Genomic DNA, 25804 nt, shown 5'->3' with positions numbered 1-25804 from the left:
CCACGCCGGGAGGAACCCTTTCTGGCGCCTCAAACGGTCTGGAAGGTTCTCAGGGATCTAGCCTCCCGGGTTCCCATTTCAAGCTCGCGAGAATGAATAAATGTATCTTAGGTTTGATAGTAACTCAAAGATGGTGTGTGATCTTAATGAAGAAGGAGGGAAAAAAAAGAAAACAAAAAAATTAATTAATTAATTAATTAATTAAAAATAAAAGTGTGCCGCCTCCAGCAACCTTGAACCTATATATATATATATATATATAACACGTACATGAGTGTTCCGTAGCTAAGTTAAGCTTAAGTCGAGTGGCCTTTCGCTCCCCGAGAGTCGAATCCAGCAAAACTCCGAACAGTTCGAGAACCACCTGACCGCCCTGCGGCCCGGGAGAACCAAGCACCCTTGTCCCCCTGTCCCTTAGCATATTTTAATACTATGGACATTACGGAGTACGCCAACAAAGCCGGCCGCTCCCGCGAGCTTCCCTTCTTTTTTTTTTTTTTATTAACTAATTCTGATCTGTGGCGGTGAATGACTAAAACCGTGGCGCCGACTTCGAGGCTTGGTAGATTTTCGGCAGGCACGTCCGAACCTGGCGCTAGGCCGCATCGGGTTAAGGCTGAAATTCACTCAAAACGCGAAACTTCCGCAGCGAGGGGTTTTGTTGGGGGGGAAGGCGCCCCCACCCGCGCTGGCTTGGCGTCCGGTGGATCCGCTGAGCGACTTGCTGGGGCGGAAAGAAAGCGAATCAGAAAATTAAAGTAAAATAACCACCAAAAAAAAAAAAAGATTATTATGATAATGAGGCGGGAGTGCTCCGGACGGGAGGACGGCTTGCGAAATTCGTGTGGTTTATGGGCATGGACGGACTCCGTAATTTTTTTTTCTTAGGGGGGATCCTACCCCAACAAGGTTGGATAGGGCTGGAAATTTTTGGTGAAAAAGGGTTGGGTTGGAAGGCTTTGGCGAGGGGCTTTGACAAGACAAAAATGGCTCTGCCAGTCATGTCTCGATGTTGGTAGTGGGATGCGTTGATCAGCGACGATGATGATGATGCCGGTACGACGTCCTCCGGAGTGATTGACTCGGCAAGATTCCTACAGAGTACATACACACCGTGCAGAGTAGTTACATAGATGTTACCTGCTGGGGCTTGTGGTGAGGCCTGATCTCGCTGTAGAAGGACGGCCAGAGGAGTGGAGTGAAGACAGGAAGAGCAGAGCTGCCTTCCAATTAATGCTCTCTCCGCAGACCCTGCAGAGCCTGTTCGTTAATAATATATCCCCGGAGAGTCGCTGATTTCCAACAGCAAGGAGTTTGAGTTACTCCGAAGTCCTTGCTTGTCCCCAAGCTGCGCCAACATTAACATTTTGTTGAACCGTTGTGACCGGAGCTTGTAATGCCGTATCACCGTTACAGTACCGCTGAGAGCTCGCCGGGAGACGAATGACGTAAACTGTACAGCGAGCCAACGAGACGGGCCCATTTGCTTACGGGTTCGTTTTGCAAGGTATTGGCTTCGGTCATTCCGCCGACGTCTGGGTGTTAATTACAGGCCTTGCCAGGTACGGGGTACATTTTCTCCTGCGCTGAACCTTCCCCCAAAGAAGCTTCGCTTGCTGCCCTCGACTACCGATCACCAACTCTCTCCTCTCTCCGCTCTGTTCCTCTTCCCATCCTATCTCTCTCTTCTTTTTTTTTTTCTCTTTTTTGCTTCTTCGCATCAATCGCCCTCCTCCTCTAAGCATCATCCTCATCATCCCCCTTCTCCTCTTCTGCTTGTCACCCGTTCTTTTGCGGGAGGAAACTTTGGCCCATCTCTTCACTCCTCTCAAACTCGCCAATCTCATAATCCGTGTCTCCTTCATGACCACCACGACCGGCCGGGAATTGTGGTGCTGATTTGGTGGATAATTTTCTTTCGATCCGGCAGCCGTTTAGAAACAAAAATTCATTCTTCGATTCGAACTTTGGGACGCTTTGATACGCTGCTGATTGCGCTGTCGGGTTTCGGGGCATACTGGCGGTGTCTCTTTTATTCTCCTTTTAACACGATCACGATTTCCCAACCTGCGTCCGCGATATATTAATCACCATGCCTGAGATCACGAACGGTCATGGCAGCTCATATGCTGCAAAGCATAATATCCCATCACATTTCATCGGCGGTAACAGCTTAGAGGTAGCGCCACCGGGGGCTGTCAAGGACTTTGTTGCTCAGCACGATGGTCACTCCGTCATTACCTCAGTAAGTTGCACTTGTTGAAGCAAACTCTGGCCTTTTCTTGGATTGATGCGATTGGCACTCTCTGGCAAAAATACATATTTACACTTTTGAGTGCCATGGACCCTTCTCTCTAACTGCCCTCTGTGCTTTTCTAGGTCTTGATTGCAAACAACGGCATTGCTGCCGTCAAGGAGATCAGATCGGTCCGGAAATGGGCCTATGACACATTCGGTGATGAACGCGCAATTCAATTCACAGTGATGGCAACCCCGGAGGACCTTCAGGCGAATGCGGACTATATCCGCATGGCCGATAGATATGTGGAAGTATGCGGACACTTGAATCTACACACACGAAATGATGAGCCATGAACTTGGAAGGTTAACGGTAGTGAAATAGGTTCCCGGAGGTACCAATAACAACAACTTTGCTAATGTCGAGCTCATTGTCGATGTTGCGGAGAGAACAGGAGTTCATGCAGTCTGGGCCGGCTGGTAAGCTTGACCGATCACCAAAGCACGCAGCTCTAGATTCCTAATAGCCTTCTTTTTTTCTTTTCTTTTTTTTTTCTTGCAGGGGACATGCTTCGGAAAATCCAAAACTGCCAGAATCGTTAGCCGCCTCTCCTAAGAAGATTATCTTCATTGGCCCGCCAGGATCAGCCATGAGATCCCTTGGTGACAAGATCTCTTCTACCATCGTTGCACAACATGCCGGAGTCCCGTGCATTCCATGGTCCGGTTCGGGAGTTGACGAGGTTACGATTGACGACAATGGCATTGTTACCGTCGAAGATGACATCTACGATCGAGGATGCACACATTCTCCTCAGGAAGGCTTAGAAAAAGCCAGAGCTATCGGCTTTCCAGTGATGGTTAAAGCGTCCGAAGGTGGCGGCGGAAAAGGTATTCGCAAAGTGGAAAGGGAGGAGGATTTCGTCAATCTCTACAACGCCGCTGCCAGTGAAATTCCCGGTTCGCCCATTTTTATCATGAAACTTGCTGGGAATGCCAGGCATCTAGAGGTCCAATTGCTGGCCGATCAGTATGGAAATAATATTTCCCTTTTCGGAAGAGACTGCTCCGTCCAGCGCCGTCACCAAAAGATCATCGAAGAGGCACCTGTCACGATTGCGAAATCTTCTACTTTCCAGGCGATGGAACGCGCCGCCGTGAGACTCGGCAAACTCGTCGGATATGTCTCGACTGGTACTGTGGAATACTTGTATTCCCATGCCGATGACAAGTTCTACTTCCTAGAGCTAAACCCTCGTCTCCAAGTCGAACATCCAACCACTGAGATGGTCACTGGTGTTAATTTGCCAGCTGCTCAGCTTCAAATTGCCATGGGTATTCCCTTACACCGTATCAGAGATATTCGCCTTCTCTATGGTGTCGATGTCAATACCAGTTCCGAGATCGATTTTGATTTCTCGAATGAGGAAAGTCTCAAGGCTCAGCGGCGTCCTCAGCCAAAGGGACACACAACGGCCTGTCGTATTACTTCTGAGGATCCTGGCGAAGGCTTTAAGCCGTCCAGTGGTACGATGCACGAGCTCAACTTCCGAAGCAGCTCTAACGTATGGGGTTATTTTTCCGTTGGAACTTCTGGTGGAATTCATAACTTCTCTGATTCCCAATTCGGCCACATTTTTGCCTATGGAGAAAATCGATCCGCGTCAAGGAAACATATGGTTATGGCCTTGAAGGAACTGAGCATTCGTGGTGACTTTAGAACGACCGTCGAGTATTTAATCAAACTCCTGGAAACGCCTGCCTTTGAAGATAACACAATTACTACTGGCTGGCTTGATGAACTTATCACTAAGAAGCTAACAGCTGAGCGCCCGGACTCCGTGATTGCTGTTATTTGTGGAGCTGTGACCAAAGCCCATGTCGCGAGTGAAGCCTGCATTGCAGAGTACAAAAAGGGTCTCGAAAAGGGTCAAGTTCCTTCGAAAGATGTCCTAAAGACTGTATTCACGATCGATTTTATCTACGAAGACGTCCGATACAAGTTTACCGCAACTAGAGCAAGCTTAGACAGCTATCATCTATTTATCAACGGATCAAAATGCTTGGTTGGCGTCCGTGCTCTTGCCGACGGGGGTTTGCTTGTTTTGTTGAATGGGCGAAGTCACAACGTGTACTGGAAAGACGAAGCTGCTGCTACACGCTTAAGTGTCGATGGCAAAACTTGTCTCCTGGAACAAGAAAATGATCCCACACAGCTTAGAACCCCCAGCCCAGGTAAGCTGGTGCATTATACGGTAGAAAATGGGGCGCATGTCAAATCCGGTGAAGTCTTTGCTGGAATCGAGGTTATGAAGTTGTACATGCCCTTGGTTGCGCAAGAAGATGGCGTTGTCCAATTCATCAAACAGCCTGGTGCTACCTTGCAGGCTGGTGATATTCTCGGAATCCTCACATTGGATGATCCATCCAAGGTGAAACATGCACAGCCATTCCTCGGGCAGATGCCAGATATGGGTCTTCCTCAAGTCGTAGGCAGCAAACCTCCGCAGAGATTCCGGCTTCTTCACAATATCTTGCAAGACATCCTTCTCGGCTTCGATAACCAGGTGATCATGTCTGGTACGCTTGCAGAGTTGGTCGAGGTGCTGAGAGACCCGGATTTGCCATATGGTGAATGGAACGCGCATGTTTCCGCTCTTCATTCCCGGATGCCGCAAAAACTTGACGCGCAGCTTACTCAGGTTATCGAAAAGTCCAAGGCCCGAAAGGCCGACTTCCCTGCTGCCCAGTTGATGAAGACCTTCACTCGCTTCTTGGATGAAAACGTGGCTCCTGCCGATGTTGAGATCCTCAAGGCTACGCTTGCTCCTCTGGTTCAAGTAATCCAGGACTACACTGAAGGCTTGAGAGCTCATGAGTACAATGTGATCGCTGCCCTGTTGGAGCAATATTGGAATGTGGAACACCTCTTCGCCCAGAGAAACATCCGTGATGAAGACGCGATCCTGAAGCTTCGAGATGAACACAAGGATGACATTATGAATGTAATTCAAACCGTTATCTCCCACACCAAAGTTGGCGGAAAGAATAACTTGGTATTGGCAATTCTTGAGACATACCGGCCAAACAAACCGACTACGCCAAATGTTGGGAAATATTTGAAACCGATATTGAAAAAATTGGCGGAACTTGAATCAAGGCCTTGTTCCAAGGTTGCACTCAAAGCACGCGAACTTCTCATTCAATGTGCTCTACCGTCGTTGGAAGAGCGTATGGCTCAGATGGAGCACATCCTACGATCTTCCGTCGTTCAGTCGAAGTACGGAGAAACAGGATGGGACCACAGGGAACCAGATCTCGATGTCCTTAAGGAAGTTGTCGACTCAAAGTATACCGTTTTTGATGTCCTTCCTCTGTTCTTTGGCCACCAGGACCAGTGGGTATCGTTGGCTGCTTTGGAGGTCTACGTTCGTCGGGCTTACCGAGCTTACGACCTCCAAGGCGTTCAATATCATAATGACCAGGAGATTCCATTCTTCATTTCTTGGGATTTCGTTCTGCGAAAGGTACCTCAGGCAGAGTTCGGGATGAATACCGCACTTTCAAACCCCTCTGTTCCGAGCACCCCAACGACAGAAAACAATCCGTTTAAGAAAATCAGTTCCATAAGCGATATGTCGTATTTGGTCAATAAGGGTGCAAATGAGCCGGTGCGAAAAGGTGTGCTCATTCCTGCCCAGTACTTCGATGAGATCGAAGAGGTACTCTCTCGAGCTCTAGAGGTATTCCCTCGTGCCGACCGTGTCCAGAGGCCGGGCTCCAACAACGCCCTCGAGCTAGCTGCCAAGAGAAAACCTCAGCCACGCCCCGAAAATGACGAACTGGTTGGAGTTTGTAACATCGCTATTCGCGACATGGAAGGACTAGACGACAAGGAAGTTGCTGCCCGTCTCAGCAAGATTGTGTCTGACTTCAAGGATGATCTGCAGTCTCGTTGCGTCCGCAGAATAACATTCGTCTGTGGGCATGGCGACGGGACCTACCCCGGATACTTCACCTTCAGGGGCCCTGCATACGACGAAGATGAAAGCATTCGCCACAGCGAACCTGCATTGGCTTTCCAGCTAGAACTCGGCCGACTGTCCAAATTCAACATCAGTCCTGTGTTTACCGAAAACAGGAATATCCATGTTTATGAAGCAATCGGTAAAGGACCTGCCAAAGAGGCCACCGCTGACAAGCGTTACTTCACCCGTGCTGTCGTACGACCAGGCCGTTTACGCGATGATATCCCCACTGCTGAATACCTGATCTCCGAAGCCGATAACCTCATGAACGACATTTTGGATGCCCTGGAGATCATTGGGAACAATAACTCCGACTTGAACCACATTTTCATTAACTTCACCCCTGTCTTCCAACTGCAGCCATCGGATGTGGAACAAGCTCTTGCAGGTTTCTTGGAGCGCTTCGGCCGGCGACTTTGGCGCCTGCGCGTAACCGGAGCAGAAATTCGAATTCTCTGTACTGACCCTACCACTGGCATGGCATATCCTCTCCGTGTAGTGATTACGAATACATCCGGCTATATCATCCAAGTTGAGATGTACGTGGAAAGAAAATCGGAGAAGGGAGAGTGGGTGTTTCACAGCATTGGTGGTACCACCAAGGTTGGATCTATGCACCTTCGGCCGGTCACGACGCCATACCCCACAAAAGAGTGGCTTCAGCCTAAACGTTACAAAGCTCATCTGATGGGAACGCAATACGTCTATGATTTCCCAGAACTGTTCAGACAAGCTTTCCAGAATGCCTGGATCGACGCTATAGCCAGCCAGCCCAGCCTTGCTGAAAAACGACCTCCCCAGGGTGGTTGTATTGATTACAGTGAGCTTGTCCTCGACGATTCTGATAACTTGGTTGAAGTGTCACGAGAGCCCGGAACCAATACCCATGGTATGGTTGGGTGGATCGTCACAGCCAGAACTCCGGAATATCCTCATGGCAGGCGCTTCATCGTTGTTGCCAACGATATCACCTATCAAATTGGCTCGTTCGGACCATTGGAAGATAAATTCTTCCACAAATGTACTGAACTCGCTAGGAAATTAGGTGTTCCGCGAATTTACCTGTCTGCCAACTCGGGTGCTCGTATCGGCATGGCGGAAGAATTGATGCCACTCTTCTCTGTTGCTTGGAACGATCCCAAGAAGCCGGAGGCTGGCTTCAAGTATCTCTACCTGACTCCAGAAGTTAAGAAGAAGCTGGATGAGCGAAAGTCGAAAGATGTCATCACCGAACTTGTCCATGAAGACGGTGAAGATAGATACAAGATTACAACTATCATCGGCGCCAAGGATGGGTTGGGTGTCGAGTGCCTGAGAGGTTCTGGTCTTATCGCCGGAGCTACATCGAGAGCCTACGAAGATATTTTCACGATCACTCTCGTGACTTGCCGCTCCGTTGGTATCGGTGCTTATCTCGTTCGTCTCGGTAACCGTGCTATCCAGGTTGAAGGACAACCCATTATTCTAACAGGTGCTCCTGCCATCAATAAACTTCTTGGTCGAGAAGTCTATACGTCCAATCTGCAACTTGGTGGGACGCAAATTATGTACAAGAATGGCGTTTCTCATATGACCGCCAACGACGATTTTGAAGGTGTCCAGAAGATTGTCCAGTGGATGTCCTTCATTCCTGATCGCAAGGGCTCGCCAATTCCAATTCGACCAAGCTCGGATCCATGGGATCGTGACATTACCTACTACCCACCTAAACAAACGTATGATGTGCGATGGCTCATTGGTGGTAAGGAGGACGAAGAAGGCTATCTCTCCGGTCTCTTCGACAAGGGCACGTTCCAAGAAACTCTCGGAGGCTGGGCTAGGACAGTGGTGGTCGGCCGTGCGAGACTTGGTGGAATTCCAATGGGTGTCATTGCTGTCGAAACTCGTTCCGTGGATAATATTACTCCGGCGGATCCTGCTAATCCGGATTCTATGGAAATGGTCACAACTGAAGCTGGCGGCGTGTGGTACCCCAACTCCGCTTTCAAGACTGCTCAAGCTTTGAAGGACTTTAACTTCGGTGAACAACTTCCAGTCATGATCCTGGCCAACTGGCGTGGTTTCTCTGGTGGCCAGCGCGACATGTACAACGAGGTCTTGAAATACGGTTCCTACATTGTCGATGCTCTTGTAAAGTATGAGCAGCCTATCTTCGTTTATATCCCACCATTTGGCGAACTTCGTGGTGGCTCATGGGTAAGTGCGATCGCCTTTTATGCTTGGGACAATGTGTTAACTGGTTTATTCAGGTCGTTATCGATCCTACCATCAACCCTGATCAAATGGAGATGTACGCCGATGAAGAATCGCGTGGTGGTGTCCTCGAACCTGAGGGTATCGTCGGCATCAAGTATCGTCGCGAGAAACAGCTAGAAACCATGGCTCGTCTCGACCCGATTTATGGAGAACTTAGGCGGTCGTTTCAGGACGCGTCACTGAGTGCCGAACAATTATCCGAAATCAAGAACAAGATGACTGAGCGTGAAAACCAACTCCTTCCGGTTTATCTTCAAATTGCTCTCCAGTTTGCCGATCTACACGATCGTGCCGGTCGCATGGAGGCGAAGGGAACCATCCGCAAACCGCTTCAGTGGAAGAACGCGCGACGATTTTTCTATTGGCGTCTCCGTCGCCGTCTCAGCGAGGAACTCATTCTCAAGCGTATGGCATCTGTCAGTGCTGAATCCCAAGTTGGAAGCCCAGAATCGTCGAGAAGCCCGTCTCCTACCTCCTCACCCGGGCCAGCGAAGCCAACTCTGCGTGAGAAGAATCTTCTCATGCTCAGGTCTTGGACTGGCTTACTAGACAAGGAATTCGAGGATGAGGACCGCAAGGTTGCTCTTTGGTACGAGGAGAACAAGAAGGTCTTATACGAGAAGGTTGAATCCATGAAGACCAATAGTGTTGCAATGCAGGTTGCACAGTTATTGATGGGCGACAAGGAGGGTGGTCTGAAGGGAGTGCAGCAGGTGTTGAGCATGCTGCCACTCGAGGAGAAAGAATCCGTTTTGAAATACTTGAGCAGCTCTTAATCATTAATGTCGCTTTTGTTTTTATTTTTTTGGGAATGGGGTTCCGGGATCTGCTGAGCATTCATGGTTGCTCGGTATTTTTATTTTTTATTTTTTATTTTTGATTGCTTTCACCTTGTTTAACACGTGGTTTGGCGGTTCGGATTGTTTGCTTCCATCTTGTCTATTTCTTTTTTTTCCGCAAGGTCTTTAAATTCTCACTTCTTATGTCTAGTATGTTTGAATATAGACTTGTTCTTTTTCCTGTATTAATTAAATGTTTGAATGTTGATAAATGAGGGAGAGAGAAGGCACATGAATTACAAATGACTCCTATATACTCCACATCAAAGTAGAATGTCAGCGGTTGGAAAATTCTAGATAGTGGAAGTTAACAGCATGGTAATTCACTATTTCGTTTATAAAAACAGTGCAATCATACATATCATTCAGCTAGTGCTTCCAAAAATAAGTATAAACAGCAGGAAACAAAGTTTCAATAGCATCGTCACAGGCATTATCATAAATCAAGCAAGTTGGTGTTCCATAGTTCGTGGATGGGATATCAAAGCATTGATACCTCTATACGTGGTTGCACCAGACACGGGAACATCTTTCATGGCAGAAGTAGCAGTAGAACTTGCCGCGTTCCTACCGCCGGGAGCAGTGGGTTGTCCGGAGGTCTGTCGAGCGAGTGAGGGCTCGTCGAGATGATCAAGATTCAGCCTCCGAAGATCTAGAGGTAGCTGGTCTTTAACCACACTCAGGCTATGTTTCGTCGTTGCAGCGGCGACATTGACATAAGGAGAAGTCGCAGCGGCCATGGCGCCGTGCCAGGCTAATTCTTCTTCGCTACCCGGAAGTGCCACGCTGTTTGCACCGAGCGTGCGTGCGATATCGTCGAGGAGGATTTCCATAGGTGCGATGTATGCCGTTCGACTCTTTTCGGACCATGCGAGCACGTGTCCGCATACTTGGCCGTTTTGGTTGAATACCCATGCACCAGAATCGCCGGGAACTGGAGGGAATGCGATACCATTAGCAAGTGATTAAAGGAAATTTTTTTTTTAGGAAAAGAAGGATAGCGAGGTTTGTTTACCTCCAAAATTGCCGTCAACGCAAAAGCTCAAAGAAAATGATTGACGGCCAGGCAATCTGACAAGTGTCATTGCCTTGGAAATACGCCCGCTCTGAAAGCCACTCGTCCTTCCACAGCACTGTACATACAAGCCACCCAACTCATCGAGTCTGGCTACTTTTGTGAGGTTTTGGAACTGATGCTGTGGAGGTTGATCGGCGCTGTTGGAAGGTCCAATATTTGCTGAATGTGGATGTGACGAAGACGACGCACTAGGCGTAAAGGGGACTACATTGGTAGCGTCCAAACGGTCAGAATCGATTTTAATAAGCGCCCAATCGACTTCATGCTTGATTCCATCCCGTGTTGTCCTCCGAAGTCCAGAGGAGGCATGGACATAACCCAGTGAGTGTGATGCAAGGTGCTCGTCGTCTCGATCCTCAGGATTAGGAAAGAAGCCGTCTTCCACGTCATCAAGGGCTGGTTGCGTGACTATAATCCGAGGCTCATCTTGAGGGTCGACCCCTTCAGTGTCTCCGATCGATGCTGTATCGTCATCAATATCGAAATCCCCGACGTCTTCTGCTTCGTCGCTTGAATAACCATCAGACAGCCAATAGTCATCATATGTTTCATCGATACTATGGGCAATAGATTGGTCATCAGCGCCCTCGCTGTCGGAAATTTCGAAGGGGTAGAGCGCTTGCGGTGGGACATCATCACACCAAGAGTAAGCAAAGTCTTGATCTTGCATCTCCGTATGCGGCGTATAATTGCCAGAAGACCGGGGAGGACAGCCATTATCTTCGTACTCTTCATCGTCGTCGCAAGGGCTATCAAGCATATGGTGGACGGTCATCCCGTAAGGCAGACCATCCACGAGAATCGCGCCGCCATACGAAACCGGTGGCAAATGTTCGTCCGAACGGAATGCCCCTATCGAGGCACCGCATATAGGTCTTTGTTGGTAATGCGGATTCAAATCCATAGGAGCCTTTTCTGCTGTCTTTGAGCTTTTAGCTTTCTTGCGACGTCTTCTAGGTACTTTTGATCGGTTTATATCCCCCCTGATGACAATCAAGTCCCAGTTTTCGCGATCATACTCAAAATACTTCTTGAGTGCGGCCTTAACTCTGCGAACGCTCGTGCAGGTGACGCAGATAGTTGTTTTGGCTGTTTCTGCGGATTCGCCAGCGATCATCAAGCTAACACTGCAGGGTTCATTCGAATCTTTTAGGATTTTCTGGAGTAACTTGCTCAGCTTTGGCATGAGTATCTTGTTCCAGGCCTGGAGATTATCATCGGGTATCTCAAGGTTTGACCATTTTTTAAGGGTTCGCTTTCGAACCCTTCTTTCAGTATTGTCGGAATTTATGTGTGAGCCAAATCGATCCGTTAAAGGTGCAGTATCATCCCCAATGTTAATTGGAACAACAGGTTCAACGGTGGGAATGCCCAAATCCTGTGGCTTAACTTCTTGGAATGATGAAGCGTCAAGATCAAGGCTCAATGGCGGCGGAAGAGACTCCTCGAGATCGGTGTCAGGAGGTGGTGCAACGATATCAAGGCTACAACATCGGAAGGTTACTTTCCCGACCGTATAAAGAAAATTCTTCGAGAAAGTATCCCACTCATTGGCCTTGCTCGGCTCGTTCCATGGGTAATGATACGTCTGAGGAATTCGGAGACTTAGGTCCTCCATAGGAGATGTCGAGAGATGGAAATTGGGTGCATCGAGACAGAGTTGGACCGTTTGCAGGTACGCTCCTCCGCATTTAGCCCCGAGCTTCTTTATGTACACATTTTCGATCCTTGACTTAAACATTGCGTTTGTGTACTTCATCTTCCATAGTCTGCTAATGGGAGTCCATAGACCAATCTCAAGTAGGACCAGTCCGAGGCTGTAAAGGTCGTACGCCCATGCGGATTGGTCGGTAATTATTCGTCGATCGTCTGGGTGCCGATACATGCTCGACGAAAGAGGTTCGGGAGGAGAATTCTTGTCTTCACTGTCAAATAAAGCTGGAGATGTTAAGTAAGGATGACGGAAGTCTGCGGGGAAGCTGTCCACAGCGCCTGTGTTAGACACTTCCACACCAGGAAATATCAAGATATTGTTGCTGTTGAGATTTCCATGGATGAGATTCTGACTTCGCATATGTAGAACGGCTAAAACGAGGCTATATGCTAATCGGAATCGTATTTCAAGATTTGGAACAAGAGTATCCTGGGGGTCGATACCGGAGAGTAAGAGTGCGACAAGAGGCTTGGGTTGTATTGGATAAGACGGCTGCCTTGGTAGGGAAGGAATGTCTGTTGGCATCTGATAGACAAATGCATAGCGAGAATGTGCCATGTCGACGAAGTAACCCAGGAACTTGAGCAATCCGAGGTGAGAGACCCTGGCATTTTCGACCAGTCGTTTCAGGGTTTGACTGAGGTGGTCCAATCTTTGCTTTTTCGGTAGAACTGGAGAGTTCTGCATTTCCATTAGTATCGGCGAAAATTCGACTAAGATCGGAACCGAAAGGGCATTCACGCCTTCGGCCAATGGAGCTGGTATAGCGGACGTGTGCAACTGCCCTGTTACTCGAGAATTTGCTGAAGCTGCAACAGGTTCATAAGGTGGCGGATTGGGAGCGTGGGTGGCTCCATCACTGGAAAGGTACAGGGCTTTGCGATTAATGTAATATTCTTTTGTGGAGGATAAGAAAGGTAGAAGTGCTTCATCAGCGAGGAAGGTGTGGTCATGAGCCGAGGTGTCGACATGAAGATTCAAAGAGCTCATAGCAAATCGCTCTGTGCTGCTAGAAAAGTGAGAGCCACCTTTGATGTCTCTTTTTGCTAGATGGCTGTGCTTCTCGGGATATATCTTAGAACCAAGAGAGACTGGATACAACAGTGGCCTTTTTGACGTTGACTTCTCGGGCCGAAGCGAATATGGAGAATGAGGGCTCTGCATCTGCGACTGTGTATTCGATGAGATGCTCATGGTCATATTCCTCCGTGATCGGGATAAGTCATAGAGGGTATCAATGTGCGAAGTCAGCTCGTCCAACAGCGCTTTTGATCTCGATATTTCATTATCTGTCCACGTTGTCTTGACCACGCCAGTCGTCAGCCCATCCGGAGAGGATTTCGGAATATCAGGTTGCTGCAGCCTCTCAGCCTCATTCAAAAGTCCCTGAATGGATGACATGATGCTGGCGACAACATCGCTGAAGCCAGCTTCGGCCAGCGCCTCATCAATGTCGTTGGGCTGCGCAGCGCTGGCATCGCTCCAATCAAGACCCCAGGCCAACAATCGGTCCTTTTGCGTCCGGAAACTTCGATTAAGGGATATCAGTTCCGGGTCGTCATTTGGCCTTGCGGCAGTAGAGACGCTTTCGCACGATGATTTGGTATCAGTATACAGCTTTGTAAGCCGTCTTTGGAAGAACGAACCACCCCGAAGAACCGACATCGTGAGATCAGCTCATCGAACCGAAATACTATCCTACAAATGACAGATGAAAGGCGCGAAAAGAATCTGGTCGTTTCCTGCCCTTGAAGAAGAAACGAAGAATCAAGGCTGCCTGGACCCTGTGCCACCGGAGATCGCGATCCCACCAACAAGCCACTGCGGCTGCCAGGGTGCCGGCCAATCAGAGACCACAGATATCCGTCAGCCTAGAAGGTGGGGCAACCCAATTGAGGTTTAGCCTAATTTCAGCACGTGTCACTAGCACCAGCCACAGGATCGCCGCTGAGCCACATGAGAAGCCACATGAAGCAAACAGAGCAAACAACGAAGAGCATCAACTCAACTCTTGCTCATCACCAGTGTCGGCGCGAAAGAAGGGAGAAAAGAAAAAAATTTGAATGCTAAAGTCTTCTGGTATATACATGCTATGATCTCTGAAATAAAGTAAGAAAGAAGCGTCTACGTATCATGCAGGGTTGATCATGCGCCTGGCAGCACCAACATCCCTCGCTCTCTTTTCCCCGAAATTATGCAATCGCTCGCCAATCAAATAAACATCGTCTCTAATGCTCATGCGCCAGACATTAATCTGGCGACGGAGAAGATGCGATCCCCAGCATAGAAGAACGAAGGAGAGAAATCCTGGGTATGAATATCGGTAGACTTGAGAGTGTACCAATGCGGAATCTGCTCTAAAGACCGTCCCATTCAATATGAACCCAATCAAAAGAGGAGTCAGTACTGCCACGAAAGTGACCAGAGCTGCGGGTATTATAAATGCCCTGGTGGCAAATTTGATGTCAGGATGGAGCCAGCCGTTTCGGATAACCGCCTTAAGAGCCATGGCAGGCCGTGATGTTTCGTTACGCAGAATCAGGCGTGCCATCATCCGCATATACAAAACACCAAGAGTCCAATCCTGAACAAAATGGATGATATGAGTTCCCTCGCGATTGAGATATGTATGGAGTGGAACGAGGAAATAAAGTTCCGTAATAATCGCAAACAAGGACGGGATCAGGAAGAGGAACGCTCCGAAAACGTATCCTAGGTGGAAGACATATGACATCGTTTTGAACGCTTTGCTGAGGAAATTCTTCGGTGAATAAAACAGCTGAATGGCCTGGTTGCGTAGAGGGATAGCCCAATGACGGCAATGATATAGGCCGTAGACAATTCCACCAACACAATATAGCCCAGCTGAAAAGGCATAGAGATCATTGATCGGAACATTTTCTGGAAACAGGATCGAGACCATTCTCCGCCCAATAACTAACGGTATAATCGTGACACACACACCCGTTGTAGCGGCGAACACCCATATCAAGAAAATGAAGGCAGTAATTCTAGTCCTGAATCTAGGAGGCACATAAACTCTCGTAAACATTTCGTTGGTCTTGCCATGCAAGCCATCATCGTGGTCGGGTTTACCATCGATCCGTTCGTTGTTCTCATTAACTTCGAGGAATACTTGCGTTCCTTTGGGTATTCGAACCTGGTCGGATGCTGGAGCGCGGACAAACTTGCCATCACGCACAAAATTCCTTTCATCTTGCACTTGCTTTGCCGTCGGCTCCTCGTTGTCGGTTGGCTGTGAAAAATACGCTCTCCCTTCCAATAACTTTTGCTTCCATGTCTTGCTAATATAATACCCTTCCTCATCCAGTTGTCTCTGCCCAAAAAGGAAGTCTGTTAATCTTAGAAGACGTGCGCATTTTTGGAACCACCATTCGTACATATTATGCAGGATATCCGACGGTTTGATGGACCGAATGGCAAGTGGCATAACGAGGTTATATAAAAGCAAATCCACTGGGAATTCGAGCACTGGTTCATTAGATGACCAATGTAATGGCAGTACTCCATTGAGAGCCGAAGACAACCCCCATACTACGCCACCCATGCAAATGATCACAAGCGCCCCATACACTAGGGCGCTAAACCCGATCTTTCGGAGCTGTGTTGACACGTTGCGCTCGAGGACATCGCGTACAGGGTGGAATGTCGGGTCATCAGGATCCCGAATGAAGTCTGAAAGTTCGTGTTAGGCAAGGCTACGAAAAGGGAGTTAACAGGGGATAGGTGAACTTACAGAGAACACCATTGCGCATGATCTTTCTGCACATAGACACGAAGAGCGCAAAGTGAAACATGTAGCAAGTGCCGATGAACCAATGTACGAACAGTGAAGTAAGCGGAGACTCTGTAGCAAATGCGAATCTTGTCCCAAATGTGGCATTTTCAAAGAGTGGCATGAGGGCGATGTCAAGCAGGATACCACAGTAAAGTGGAAACACGATCATTTCAATCCCAATAATCAGAATGACCTTCATGACTCCGCCAGCCTGGTGAAGGACTTCAGCCACGGCACCATTTACTCTTGGGCCGCGTTGTTCTCCAGAGAAATACGCCGAGAGGCGAAGATAGGATAAGCCAACAAGCGATGCGAAACAATAGCCGACGAAAATGGCAATGATCCTATCCTTGGTATCCCAGTAGGCTAGATCAGAGTCCATATTTGCGGGCAGGGCATAATTCACGGAAGTATTCAAGCTCGACAAATCTCCATACTTCAAGATGGAATAGACCACCCGTACAAAATCCTTCAACGTGCTTGTAACGAAAGTTAGAGTTTTCATGGAATTCACATGAGAAAGCCGTTGAAGCAGCGATTCACTGCTGTCTTGCCGAAGGATATGCAGAGGAGCATCGTAAGTCACCGTTTTAACAATGTGGAAGAGGAACTTATAGACAGCAGTAAGCCGAGCCTGATGTATTCGCAAAGCTTGATGGGCAAGGACGGAAAACATCGGAACATCGGAATCGCGGAAGGTGAAGAAAGTCGTCATTATCCGCCTCAGACGCTGGCCACTTCCATCAATTAAACTTAGCGAGGCGTGAGTAACAGCATTACTTGCTGAGAATTTCGCGAGGAGAGGGATAGCTTTCCCAATTTGTCCCAAGAGAGCCCTTATTAAGACATTTCCAACGTATACCAGATAGGCAAAACTTCCAATGACGGTGTCGACAGCAATATCGGCGATTATTGATAGGATTGCAAGAGGAATTCCGATGAACAACCGTATAGGGTTGGTTAGTAGGACTAGAGCGATTTTACCCCATAGGTACGGAAGCCAGATGCCCACGGTGACGGTAAACGAAATAAGGAGAGCGCTGAAAACCCCGTTTTGAAGAAGGCCGAAAATTGCACCATGCATTCCAATGAGCTCCATAACACCTTCCAGATCGTCGGCATCATCCACTGCATCGGCATCATTATCAAATCCTCCATTCGCCGGAGCCGCCGCACGGTTAGGGACTTCATTGTCAGGGGCTGCATTGGCATCCAGCATATGCTGGCCATGGCGGACAGGAACAAACGGCTGTTCTTGAGCTGGGTCCTCAACAATACGCTCGTCGTCGCCCCCTTCATCCTGTCGCCTTGGCTGAACAGGGATACCACCCCAAAACCATTCCACCACACGCTCTTTCAGATTCCTCGGAGCATGGACTGGAACAGCTGGCCTCTCTTGCCTCTGCAATTCCGTTGCCTGTACTGAACTAGTGTCTGGTGCTTGCATCGGGGTAGTGGGATCCGCAGTCGACGCCCCGCGGACTTCCGCGTCATCCGTTTCTAGAAGACGAAGAGAACGGGAATACTCGTCAATACTCGCCTGGATTTCGGGAAACTCAACGTTTGGTCGAAAATCGAAACGATTTGCGGGTAAATTGATATCATTATTTCCAAAAATTGGGGAAGGAATCAACGGTAGCCCCGTAGTTTCTCCGCCAACAGCCTCGGGTTCTGCGGATTGTACTGGAAATAAATTTTCGTTCTGAGCAGTGGCATAGTCGCCTAGAGATATGCCCGTAGAGCGTTCAATGGGTTGATTGGCGGACCCGGCGTCATCCTCGAACGGCCTCAGCTCGTTCCCTGTGTGCGACGTGGTAGCTGGGAAGGTAGGGAAATGAGGTTCTTCGCGTTGAATCTGACCTAAAGTATCAATCACAGGCCCTCCCAGGCTGAAATTGCGCCCGTTGTCTCTAGTATTTGAGCTTTGCTCGCCTGGCGATAGAGTTTCATTCAAACCTTCAACCCCAAAGCTCCATGAATGGTTAGCATAACGATTGAAATCCAGGCCCGGACCAGTCATAGAAGCTTCTCTGCCTGTTTGTTCGCTAGAAGAGCCAGGTTCTGATGTGAGGAACGAAGATGTGCTCGTATTGGCGATAAAGGGTCTGGGGGAAGCACTTCCTCCCACTGGCAGACTTTCTTCAGCATCAAATGGGATATCGGTCGTAGAGACTCTATCATCCGCTTCAACGTCAAAGCGGCCAGCTTGAATTGGTTCAATAACTGGCATCTCAATGGGTGCCAGTTCTTCCTCGTTTCTCTGCTCGGGTTCCGGTTCCACAACAGGGTTAATCCTATTGTCTCGAAGCAGCTGATCAGCGGCTTCCCGCTCGCCTTCAGCGAGATTTATGGCGGGTTGCTGTTGTATGACCCATTCCCGTATTAGAAATACGTGTATAAATAGGATCACCACGAGCAAGGTGATCAATTGGCCTTCCAAAGTATCGATTAATATATTGTTTATGGTTGGATATGGAGTTAAGCTATTCAAGAAATCAACATCAGACAGCCATGACGGCTGTCGCAAACGCCTCGTTGCCGATGTAGTTACGTTTCCGGGATCCATAGAGGTCGAGGCGGAAGTAGTAAGAACGACAGCATTGGCCAGGAGCCGTTTGGCGATGGAATATATCAAAGGTTCCCCTGCAGTGAAGTTCAATACCGATGACACGGGGAAAAAGAACTGTGGAATGGTTGATTGAAGACTGTGGGCGGTCGCCGGAGAAGTCGTGCTGAAAACATTTGTAACGGGTGACGTGCCCTGGGTAGCGAGGCTACTTAAAGTCTCACTGGCCGCAGCAGAGGTCGTAGAAGGAAGGCTCTCAGAAGTTGGCCAGCGTCCATCGGCAAGCCAGAAGAGTCCCCGCCAGACCGCCCTCATAGACCAAGGCAGCCAGCCAAGCCAGACAAAGGCCACGAGCAAAAAGCGCAACCAGGTGAGCAGCGAACGGAGACTATGCACCATCAATTCCTTCAGGAAAACTGGAGCGGGCAAATCCTGGGGCATATTTGGATCGTAAAGCTTGGTGAAGCGGAACGGGGTCTTGCAAAGCTCGCAGTATTTCTTTTGGGAATGGGAGAGCCACTCCATCAGGCAGCTCTGGTGGACAAACTTGATGCTGCCGCTGCATTTGCAGGGATAGAACAGCTCCTCTTCCTCCGAGCCCTCCCCTCGACATATTCGACAAGTATCTGCTTCATCTGGACCTCTCCCTTTCTTACCAGGATTTGCGGCAAACATCGTTCTGATGATCTCCGGTCGTGAAGTATGATTCAGACTGGAATTCGACCCAAAGGTTCAAGAATATGAGAGTTCAATCATTGACCGGCGCCTGGAATTACAGATCTGGTTGACGAAGGGAGGGAAGGAAAAGATGAAGTTGAAAACTGCTTAATGACTCTGGAGCCGGTTCTTGCCACATGATGCAGTGCCAGCGGGGATTCTGTTGGCCCGTTTTGGGTGGCGCGCGCCAAGCCTCATCTGGGGATAGTGATTGGTTAGTAATCGTGCTCACGGAGACGGGGCATTGATGATCCGCTGTTACACTTAACTATATTTAGACTAGTGCAGCTGAGCAAGCTCCTACGATGACTCCAGAGCATCCCTGCTGCTGGCTATTTTCTCCAGATCCTCGACACAATTCCTCCACACTCCAGCTCTAGTGGCTAAACTGCTCAGGAGCTATGTGCAAAGACTGCGTCATGCCCCGTTCAACCCACAGCCCATACCGATGGCCTTGGTGGAGGCCAGGGCGCATCCCGAGTGGTTCAGAATACGTGCCACTGACCACGTCTTGACTCTCGAAAGCTGTGTGGAGCGCCATTTCGTTATTATGCTCATAAAGTGGCAATGCTATCTCAAAACAACGATATGGAGATAAAGGCCTAGGTTCAATGGTCCGGAACTGCCCTGTCCTCGATTCTGCTTTACTCACAAGATAGCAATGCCGGTGGCTAGGCTGAAGAGCGAGTAAATGCAGCGGCCCATATACTCTACTTGCCTTCTTAGACTCCCGACATCCAGTATTGTACGGCCAAACCTCATGAACACGTTGCCCATCGTAAGTAAACATTCCTCAATGCCAGCGTTCATGGACGACAATGGGAAGAACTCAGTGAACGGGACAAGGGCGGCCATCTATTGGCTGAGAAAGTACAAATTGTGTCAGTTTTGACACGGCGAATGGTTGGAGAGTTGCTATTCTACCAGAGTCGGGTTCATAATTGGCGAAATAAAGCAACCGCATCACAGTACGCCGTGTACTCCGTAGTAAATGGATTGTTCTTGAAAAGTTGCCAAGCCCTCGGAATGCGGAGAAGCCATTTAGCCGAATCAAGGCACGAGACGCGTGATCACAAGCAAAATGACCTCACCGCGTGCGTTGTGGGCTCAAGCTCCAACCGAAAACTCAAGGCGATGAAACCCGGCATGCAACAGAACCATCGCATTCTCACCTTGCAGTACTGGTTTGTTTTGTGAATGGCGCGGGTGACTGGCTGGCCTCATCTTATTCTGAGGCCAATTTGTTCTTTGTAGATTTTTCGATACCACCGGTAAGCGAACGCTTTCTTCAGGCCTTCCCCTTAGTCCTCCCCATATCCCAGGCTTACTTGGAAACTTCACAGTCTGCACGTGTTTAATTATATATCGTCTTTTCCACTGGTATAATTTGCCGTGTCGTTTGTGGAGTGTCTGGCACGCTCCAGGTGCTGTCTTGAAAAGATGGCAGATTCAGAAAATGGTATTGTGACCAAGGGAGAGCAGCCAAGCAGCACGAGTCGACCGAGCCCTTCCCGTCAGTCAAAAAGGCGGGTTGGATTTGTAAGAAGAGCATTGAGTATTATCCTTCGGTAATCTCTTCTAGCCTTTCAAGCGAGCAGCTGGTTGAGCACGCTAACACTATGTCACGAATCAGGTTAGCGATATGGTACTCGTTCTTTACTGCATTTTTCAGTTGTCCGACGAACCCGGAGGAACTGGACGAGCATTCTCCACGAATATGCAAGCCATACTTGATTGTACGCTCGCAGTTGGAGCCCCACGTAGCTCCGTACTACAAAATTTATGGGGAACCATACGTTGAGGTTGTGCGGCCTTATGCGCACACTTTTCATGACCACATATACGCCCCGGTCGCGAGCGTGTCGTCAAGCGCATACTACACATACGGTTCTCCTCGTGTAGAGCAAGGCTTGCAGTTTGTTGAAGAGAAATGGGATATACTTGTTTCCCCGCAACTACGATCCTTCAAATCATCCGTCGCTGAGCTTTACAGTTCCGCGGTGGGGCCACAGGTTGGACATATCAAACAAATCATCGCGCCTCAATACGGAAATATATCAAGACAGCTGATCAAGTTTCGGGACGGCTACCTAGTGCCAACATATGTTCGAGCTAAACCTATCATTGACAGGCTTTCCACTTCGGTCCATAAAATCTTAATTGACACCGCGATTCCCTATAGTCGCAGAGTCTGGTCTAGCCTCGTTGTTTTGCTTAATGGCACGCTACGACCACGGTTGGCTAGCTTGTATTTCGAAAACGTCGAACCTCAGTTGCTCAGGATCGCAGCAAAACTCGCAAGCTACCGTGAAGGTGGGAAGTTGAAGCGTCTGCAGGAAGAAGAAAGGTTCGTGTTGTTGCCTGCTATATATTCACTTTTCAGAATTGTTTGGATTGAGGTCTCACACGTTCTTTAACAGCTTAGCTGAAACCTTGAGTTCCACCGCGAGCGCTCTCTCATCGAGCAAAACCGCCGAGGCATCCACTATTTGGGAAACAACAAGCACTACGACTGAGGCAGCAGTTTCATCTACGACATCTCTATCCCCAACACGAGCAAAGGCTCAGGAGCAGATTACCAGCGATTTAAGAGCATGGCAGGAGAAGTTTGCGCTCGCTGCTGATAAGGGCTGCGACGAGTTGGAAAAAGAGGTCCTAGAAATTGTAGATAATATGGGGAAAAGTGGTGCTGTGGATGCAGGTGAAAGGCTTGTCTCCGAGCTGGAAGCCTTATCACAACAGCAAGTGGAAAAACTCAAAACTGAGATCAATCATATTGTTCGCGCTTTACCCGAAGATGCGACCTCTAAAGAGGAGGAAGAAGCTCAGGAGACCATGTTACAGGTGGTTAGGGCGTCGGGACTTGCTATCAGGGAAAAAGCCCACTCATTAAGAATGTGGTTCGACGAATACGATAACGGACTCGTTCAACATGTGACAGCACTTGTTGGGTCTGCTCTCGAAATTCTTGATAACATTCGTGACCTAGGTCTTCAGGAAATCGGGATGAGATGGGCTTGGATGGATGGAGTAACCTATAAGGATTGGGCCAAATTCCACGCCCTCAAAAAGCAATTCACAGATTGGCAGAGTGAAGTGAGTGATGTTGGCATGAACCATGAAGCTTTCTTGGAAGCCAGAGCCACTGGCGATGACATCCTATCTCGAGGGATGGCTATTGCAAAATCGGCTGCTCAGGAGCTTCTCACCATTAAAGAGGTTGGAGTCTGGAAGATTCAATCTGGGGACAGCAGCGACAATTTTCAGACCGATATTATAGATCTCGCCAAAATCCGCGCCATGACAAGGTCTACGACAGCCACTGAGACTTCTTCTCTAGCAACTTCAACCGTAAGCGACGTTACCGGTGAAGAGTCATCCAGAGCAACGGAATCTCTAAGCCAGATTTCGCAGGCCAAGCGTATCGAGACGCAAAACCTAGATTCTACCCTACTCTCTGAAGCCAGCTCTCTATTATCTAGTGTTCTTGACCAGGTCGAAAATATCAGTGATTCCGCCGAGGTTGTAGCCTCGTCTAATTCCCCCAACAACCCCGAGGCTATACACGAACAAGTGAACAAAGCATACTCAAAATCAGCACAAGATGCAACGGCATCACTCGAGTCTCTGGTGGCAGAAGGGTTGGATGCTACATCAATGACTACCTCTCTGAAACCACAGCCGACCGCAAACATCGTCGAAGAAGCCGCGCAACCCGAATCGGCAGTCGTCGGCAGGGATGAACGTGATACACCAGCGGATCAGTACCCTGTCGATGACGATGTGGTTTTTGAAGATGATGGTGCCTCTCTTTCCATTACCGTGCCATCTAGATCGGTGCAAGGAACGGGCAATCCATCAGTAATCATCGATGTCGCGGATCAACAACCAATGGAAGCATCGGTCGTCGACGCGGACTCACTCCCAGAAATCAGCAGTGAGAAGACTTCCACGGAAAATACAAGGCATGGGGTAAACCCTCCAAGTGACCAAATACCTAGCTCATCGGTACCGCCACCTCAAAATCAACCTATGGAAGAAATCTTTCATGATATTGTCAATGAGTCATCCACAACACCTAGCTCTTCAAGTTATACAGGTTGATATACCCTCATCCTACCTTAACAAGCTTGCCCAATCGACTGCCAACGATGAGCGAAAAGGCGGAAAGAGCTTTTCAGTCCGGCATGTGGAGTCCTCGTGGCCTCTACGCCCGAATCATCGATGGAGTTTGCTCATCAAGGTTGAGAAACCCGGCTGAGACCAAAATGGAGGCCTGCCTTCCAAAATTCGTACAGCCACCAAAACGAAAGCGAAATTTCCACATCCAGTGGATCATTTAGTTATATACACTTTTGGATGAAAGGTCCAGCTGGCGGTCTTTATCTATCAGAGTTCGATTTAGCGGTGTTTTCTTTTTTCTTTTTGTGTCTTCAAGATTTATTTCGGATTGGAAGGCTAAAATATTGTTTGCATTGTGATGGTATGCGTTTACGTACATACACAATATCCAGATGCTGAGTGCAAACCACTTAATTGTCAAAACGGGATCAAACTTGTCTTCAAGAATACATGTCTATAGTGCGGAGTAGATACTGTAACTATATGATCAACCTCAGATCTCCGATACGGTTGCACACCGCCAGAGCTCGTGAGAGGTTTTCTAGCGGTACTTTACGCGTTGCCCCCTCTTTTCCAACTTTTTCTGCCTTTTACTCTCTGCCACTGGGACCGATTCATTGCCATCCATTCCCATGCCAGCAAATCCTTTCCTTACACCGATAAAGGTCGTATATGCCAACCACATAGAATACAATGGGACTACGATCCACAGCCACCATGCCCTGTCACTGAAAACGCACACAGCGCCCATACATCCCCACGTCCAGTAGAGAACGTCCCAAAGATACTCAGTTAGGCCGGAAGCATCGAGGTCTTCGCCAGGAGATCGGAGCGAGTTGTCACCAGGGCTGTATCGCGGACGGCCGAGGCGTTCAAAGTAGAATTCTATAAGGAGAGTAGGGAGTGTAAAGATAGCATAGGGAACGAGGGAACGCGGCCGGTTGAAGAGGAAGTGCAGGAGGAGGAATACGACGTGGAGACAGAGGGTGGTTAGGTGGGTTTTGCGGAGGAGAGAGATGTTCCTCGCAGCGAGGGTTTTGGCAGCTTTCTGGGAGCTTGTCAGAAAATCTTTCTATGAGGGGGTTTTCTGGGAGTTTCCGGACCTGGGCCATTGTCAATGAATGGTTTTGGACTCTCGGCTAAAGTCGATGCCCATTCTTTTTCGGGGGTTGGGGAGTTGGGTCAGGTTGGAGTAGCTCTGAAGGCTTATATAATTTCACATCGCGCAGAAGGCAACATTCATCCATCCTCACCAGCACGTCAAAATGACCTTGAAAGAGAAATTGCAAGGAGCATACGCTCACAGGTTGTCTACGGGCAGATATATGTAGGTTTTATTACAAACGTAAAAATTGGAGGAGATCTACGATTTGATTAAAACCTCGAATTGTTCAGAATACTCGATCTCTGGATTCAACCCGCACTTTAAAACCCCTGGCTTGGAGCTCTAGATGATGCCTGTAGGGATAGCACCCCGAAAGTTGTATCGGCGAGCGCGATTTTGGGACTGTCACTGACAACCATGACGATCTCATCTCCAACTAGCTCGTTGATGCCGACAAGGTGAGTACAATGTAATTCACCGGGAATAACTTCGAGTTCGTTCTGTGCCACCATCCTCCATCTGAATGCTTGCTTCTATAGAAACTAGCTGATAGTGGCTATTTTTGCTTGCGTGCTTTGATAATAAAAGGTACCTGAAGAAGCCGAGCTGGCTCTTGAACAAGTAGTGTGACTTTCCTGCGGGATTCGCACGACATTAGTTAACCGAGTTTGGCTCAGCAATATATCGGTTCGAAGCATGAGCCACGAGGCTTACACCCGAGCGTACATCTATCGATTACAGTCTTCGGAACACGGCTGAACTGACCGTGGGCGGATCTAGGTAACGGAGAATATGAAGTCGTCCTCCCCAGCTTAAGGCATTGTGCCGTAATCGCAAAGCATTAATCGACCACCCAAATGTGAAGACTCTTGATGGCCGTGCTCCGGTACATCACCTCCCCAGGGACCTGACCAGTCCCCACCCCGCAATGGGCAAACATATGTGAATAAAGATCTGAGGATCATTCGTATTAGACATTAACTGGGAGTAAATATATCGTAATTATTAACAAATGAAGTAATATCTGGAAAAAAAAAAAAAAAAAAGACTATAACACATCGGGCAGAAACTTAGATTTTTCCAAATGGGGATAGCAGAGATAGAGAGGTAGTACATCTATGCATCATTGTTTACTATCAGGGCAGTTAGAGACATCAGTATCTAACACATCCTGGCACCTTAACTATCATCAGATATTTCCATTGATGCCTTAAGAAAATGTATCATCTTCCTGAGATTCTCTCTGATATAACCCCCAGGTTATGTAGGACTGCGTCCCCAGAGAATCCCGGTAGACCCTGTCATATCCTTAGCCTAAATAGTTATATGGAGAAGGTGAGGA

At 48.5% G+C, this 25804-nt stretch overlaps 7 protein-coding genes across 7 annotated transcripts; 2 read left to right on the top strand and 5 right to left on the bottom strand.

The window, feature by feature from the left end:
- Positions 1-623: 623 nt before the first annotated feature.
- On the bottom strand, positions 624-1524 carry CIMG_10623 (uncharacterized protein; the record flags this gene model as incomplete). The annotated part of the gene is made up of 5 exons (XM_012358838.1): positions 624-724; positions 901-1094; positions 1141-1251; positions 1324-1421; positions 1492-1524. 5 exons carry the CDS (start codon positions 1522-1524, stop codon positions 624-626), a joined length of 537 nt encoding a protein of 178 aa, XP_012214261.1.
- A 159-nt stretch (positions 1525-1683) lies between these two features.
- On the top strand, positions 1684-10277 carry CIMG_00827 (acetyl-CoA carboxylase). The gene is made up of 5 exons (XM_001247055.2): positions 1684-2245; positions 2380-2550; positions 2624-2718; positions 2801-8462; positions 8516-10277. The coding sequence occupies exons 1-5, from the start codon at positions 2093-2095 to the stop codon at positions 9296-9298; spliced, it is 6864 nt and encodes a 2287-aa protein (XP_001247056.1). The 5' UTR covers positions 1684-2092; the 3' UTR covers positions 9299-10277.
- Positions 8560-13891, bottom strand: CIMG_00828 (uncharacterized protein). Its single transcript, XM_001247056.2, has 2 exons — positions 10377-13891; positions 8560-10295 (listed from the first exon to the last, which is right to left on the bottom strand). The coding sequence occupies exons 1-2, from the start codon at positions 13816-13818 to the stop codon at positions 9805-9807; spliced, it is 3933 nt and encodes a 1310-aa protein (XP_001247057.2). The 5' UTR covers positions 13819-13891; the 3' UTR covers positions 8560-9804.
- A 300-nt stretch (positions 13892-14191) lies between these two features.
- On the bottom strand, positions 14192-19315 carry CIMG_00829 (RING finger membrane protein). Its single transcript, XM_001247057.2, has 2 exons — positions 15911-19315; positions 14192-15849 (listed from the first exon to the last, which is right to left on the bottom strand). The coding sequence occupies exons 1-2, from the start codon at positions 19191-19193 to the stop codon at positions 14285-14287; spliced, it is 4848 nt and encodes a 1615-aa protein (XP_001247058.1). The 5' UTR covers positions 19194-19315; the 3' UTR covers positions 14192-14284.
- A 296-nt stretch (positions 19316-19611) lies between these two features.
- On the bottom strand, positions 19612-20090 carry CIMG_10624 (uncharacterized protein; the record flags this gene model as incomplete). Its single annotated transcript, XM_012358839.1, has 2 exons — positions 19612-19837; positions 19888-20090. The coding sequence occupies 2 exons, from the start codon at positions 20088-20090 to the stop codon at positions 19612-19614; spliced, it is 429 nt and encodes a 142-aa protein (XP_012214262.1).
- A 265-nt stretch (positions 20091-20355) lies between these two features.
- On the top strand, positions 20356-23780 carry CIMG_00830 (uncharacterized protein). The gene is made up of 4 exons (XM_001247058.2): positions 20356-20506; positions 20579-20803; positions 20869-21582; positions 21656-23780. The coding sequence occupies exons 2-4, from the start codon at positions 20676-20678 to the stop codon at positions 23337-23339; spliced, it is 2526 nt and encodes an 841-aa protein (XP_001247059.1). The 5' UTR covers positions 20356-20506; positions 20579-20675; the 3' UTR covers positions 23340-23780.
- A 118-nt stretch (positions 23781-23898) lies between these two features.
- On the bottom strand, positions 23899-24469 carry CIMG_00831 (uncharacterized protein; the record flags this gene model as incomplete). The annotated part of the gene is made up of 2 exons (XM_001247059.2): positions 23899-24429; positions 24461-24469. The coding sequence occupies 2 exons, from the start codon at positions 24467-24469 to the stop codon at positions 23899-23901; spliced, it is 540 nt and encodes a 179-aa protein (XP_001247060.2).
- Positions 24470-25804: the final 1335 nt, after the last annotated feature.

Source organism: Coccidioides immitis, assembly GCF_000149335.2.
Source record: "Coccidioides immitis RS genomic scaffold supercont3.1, whole genome shotgun sequence".
In the NCBI taxonomy this organism is placed as follows: Eukaryota; Fungi; Ascomycota; class Eurotiomycetes; order Onygenales; family Onygenaceae; genus Coccidioides; species Coccidioides immitis.
The sequence above is the reverse complement of the archived record's forward strand: the minus strand, read 5'-3'. Positions and strand labels throughout refer to the sequence as shown.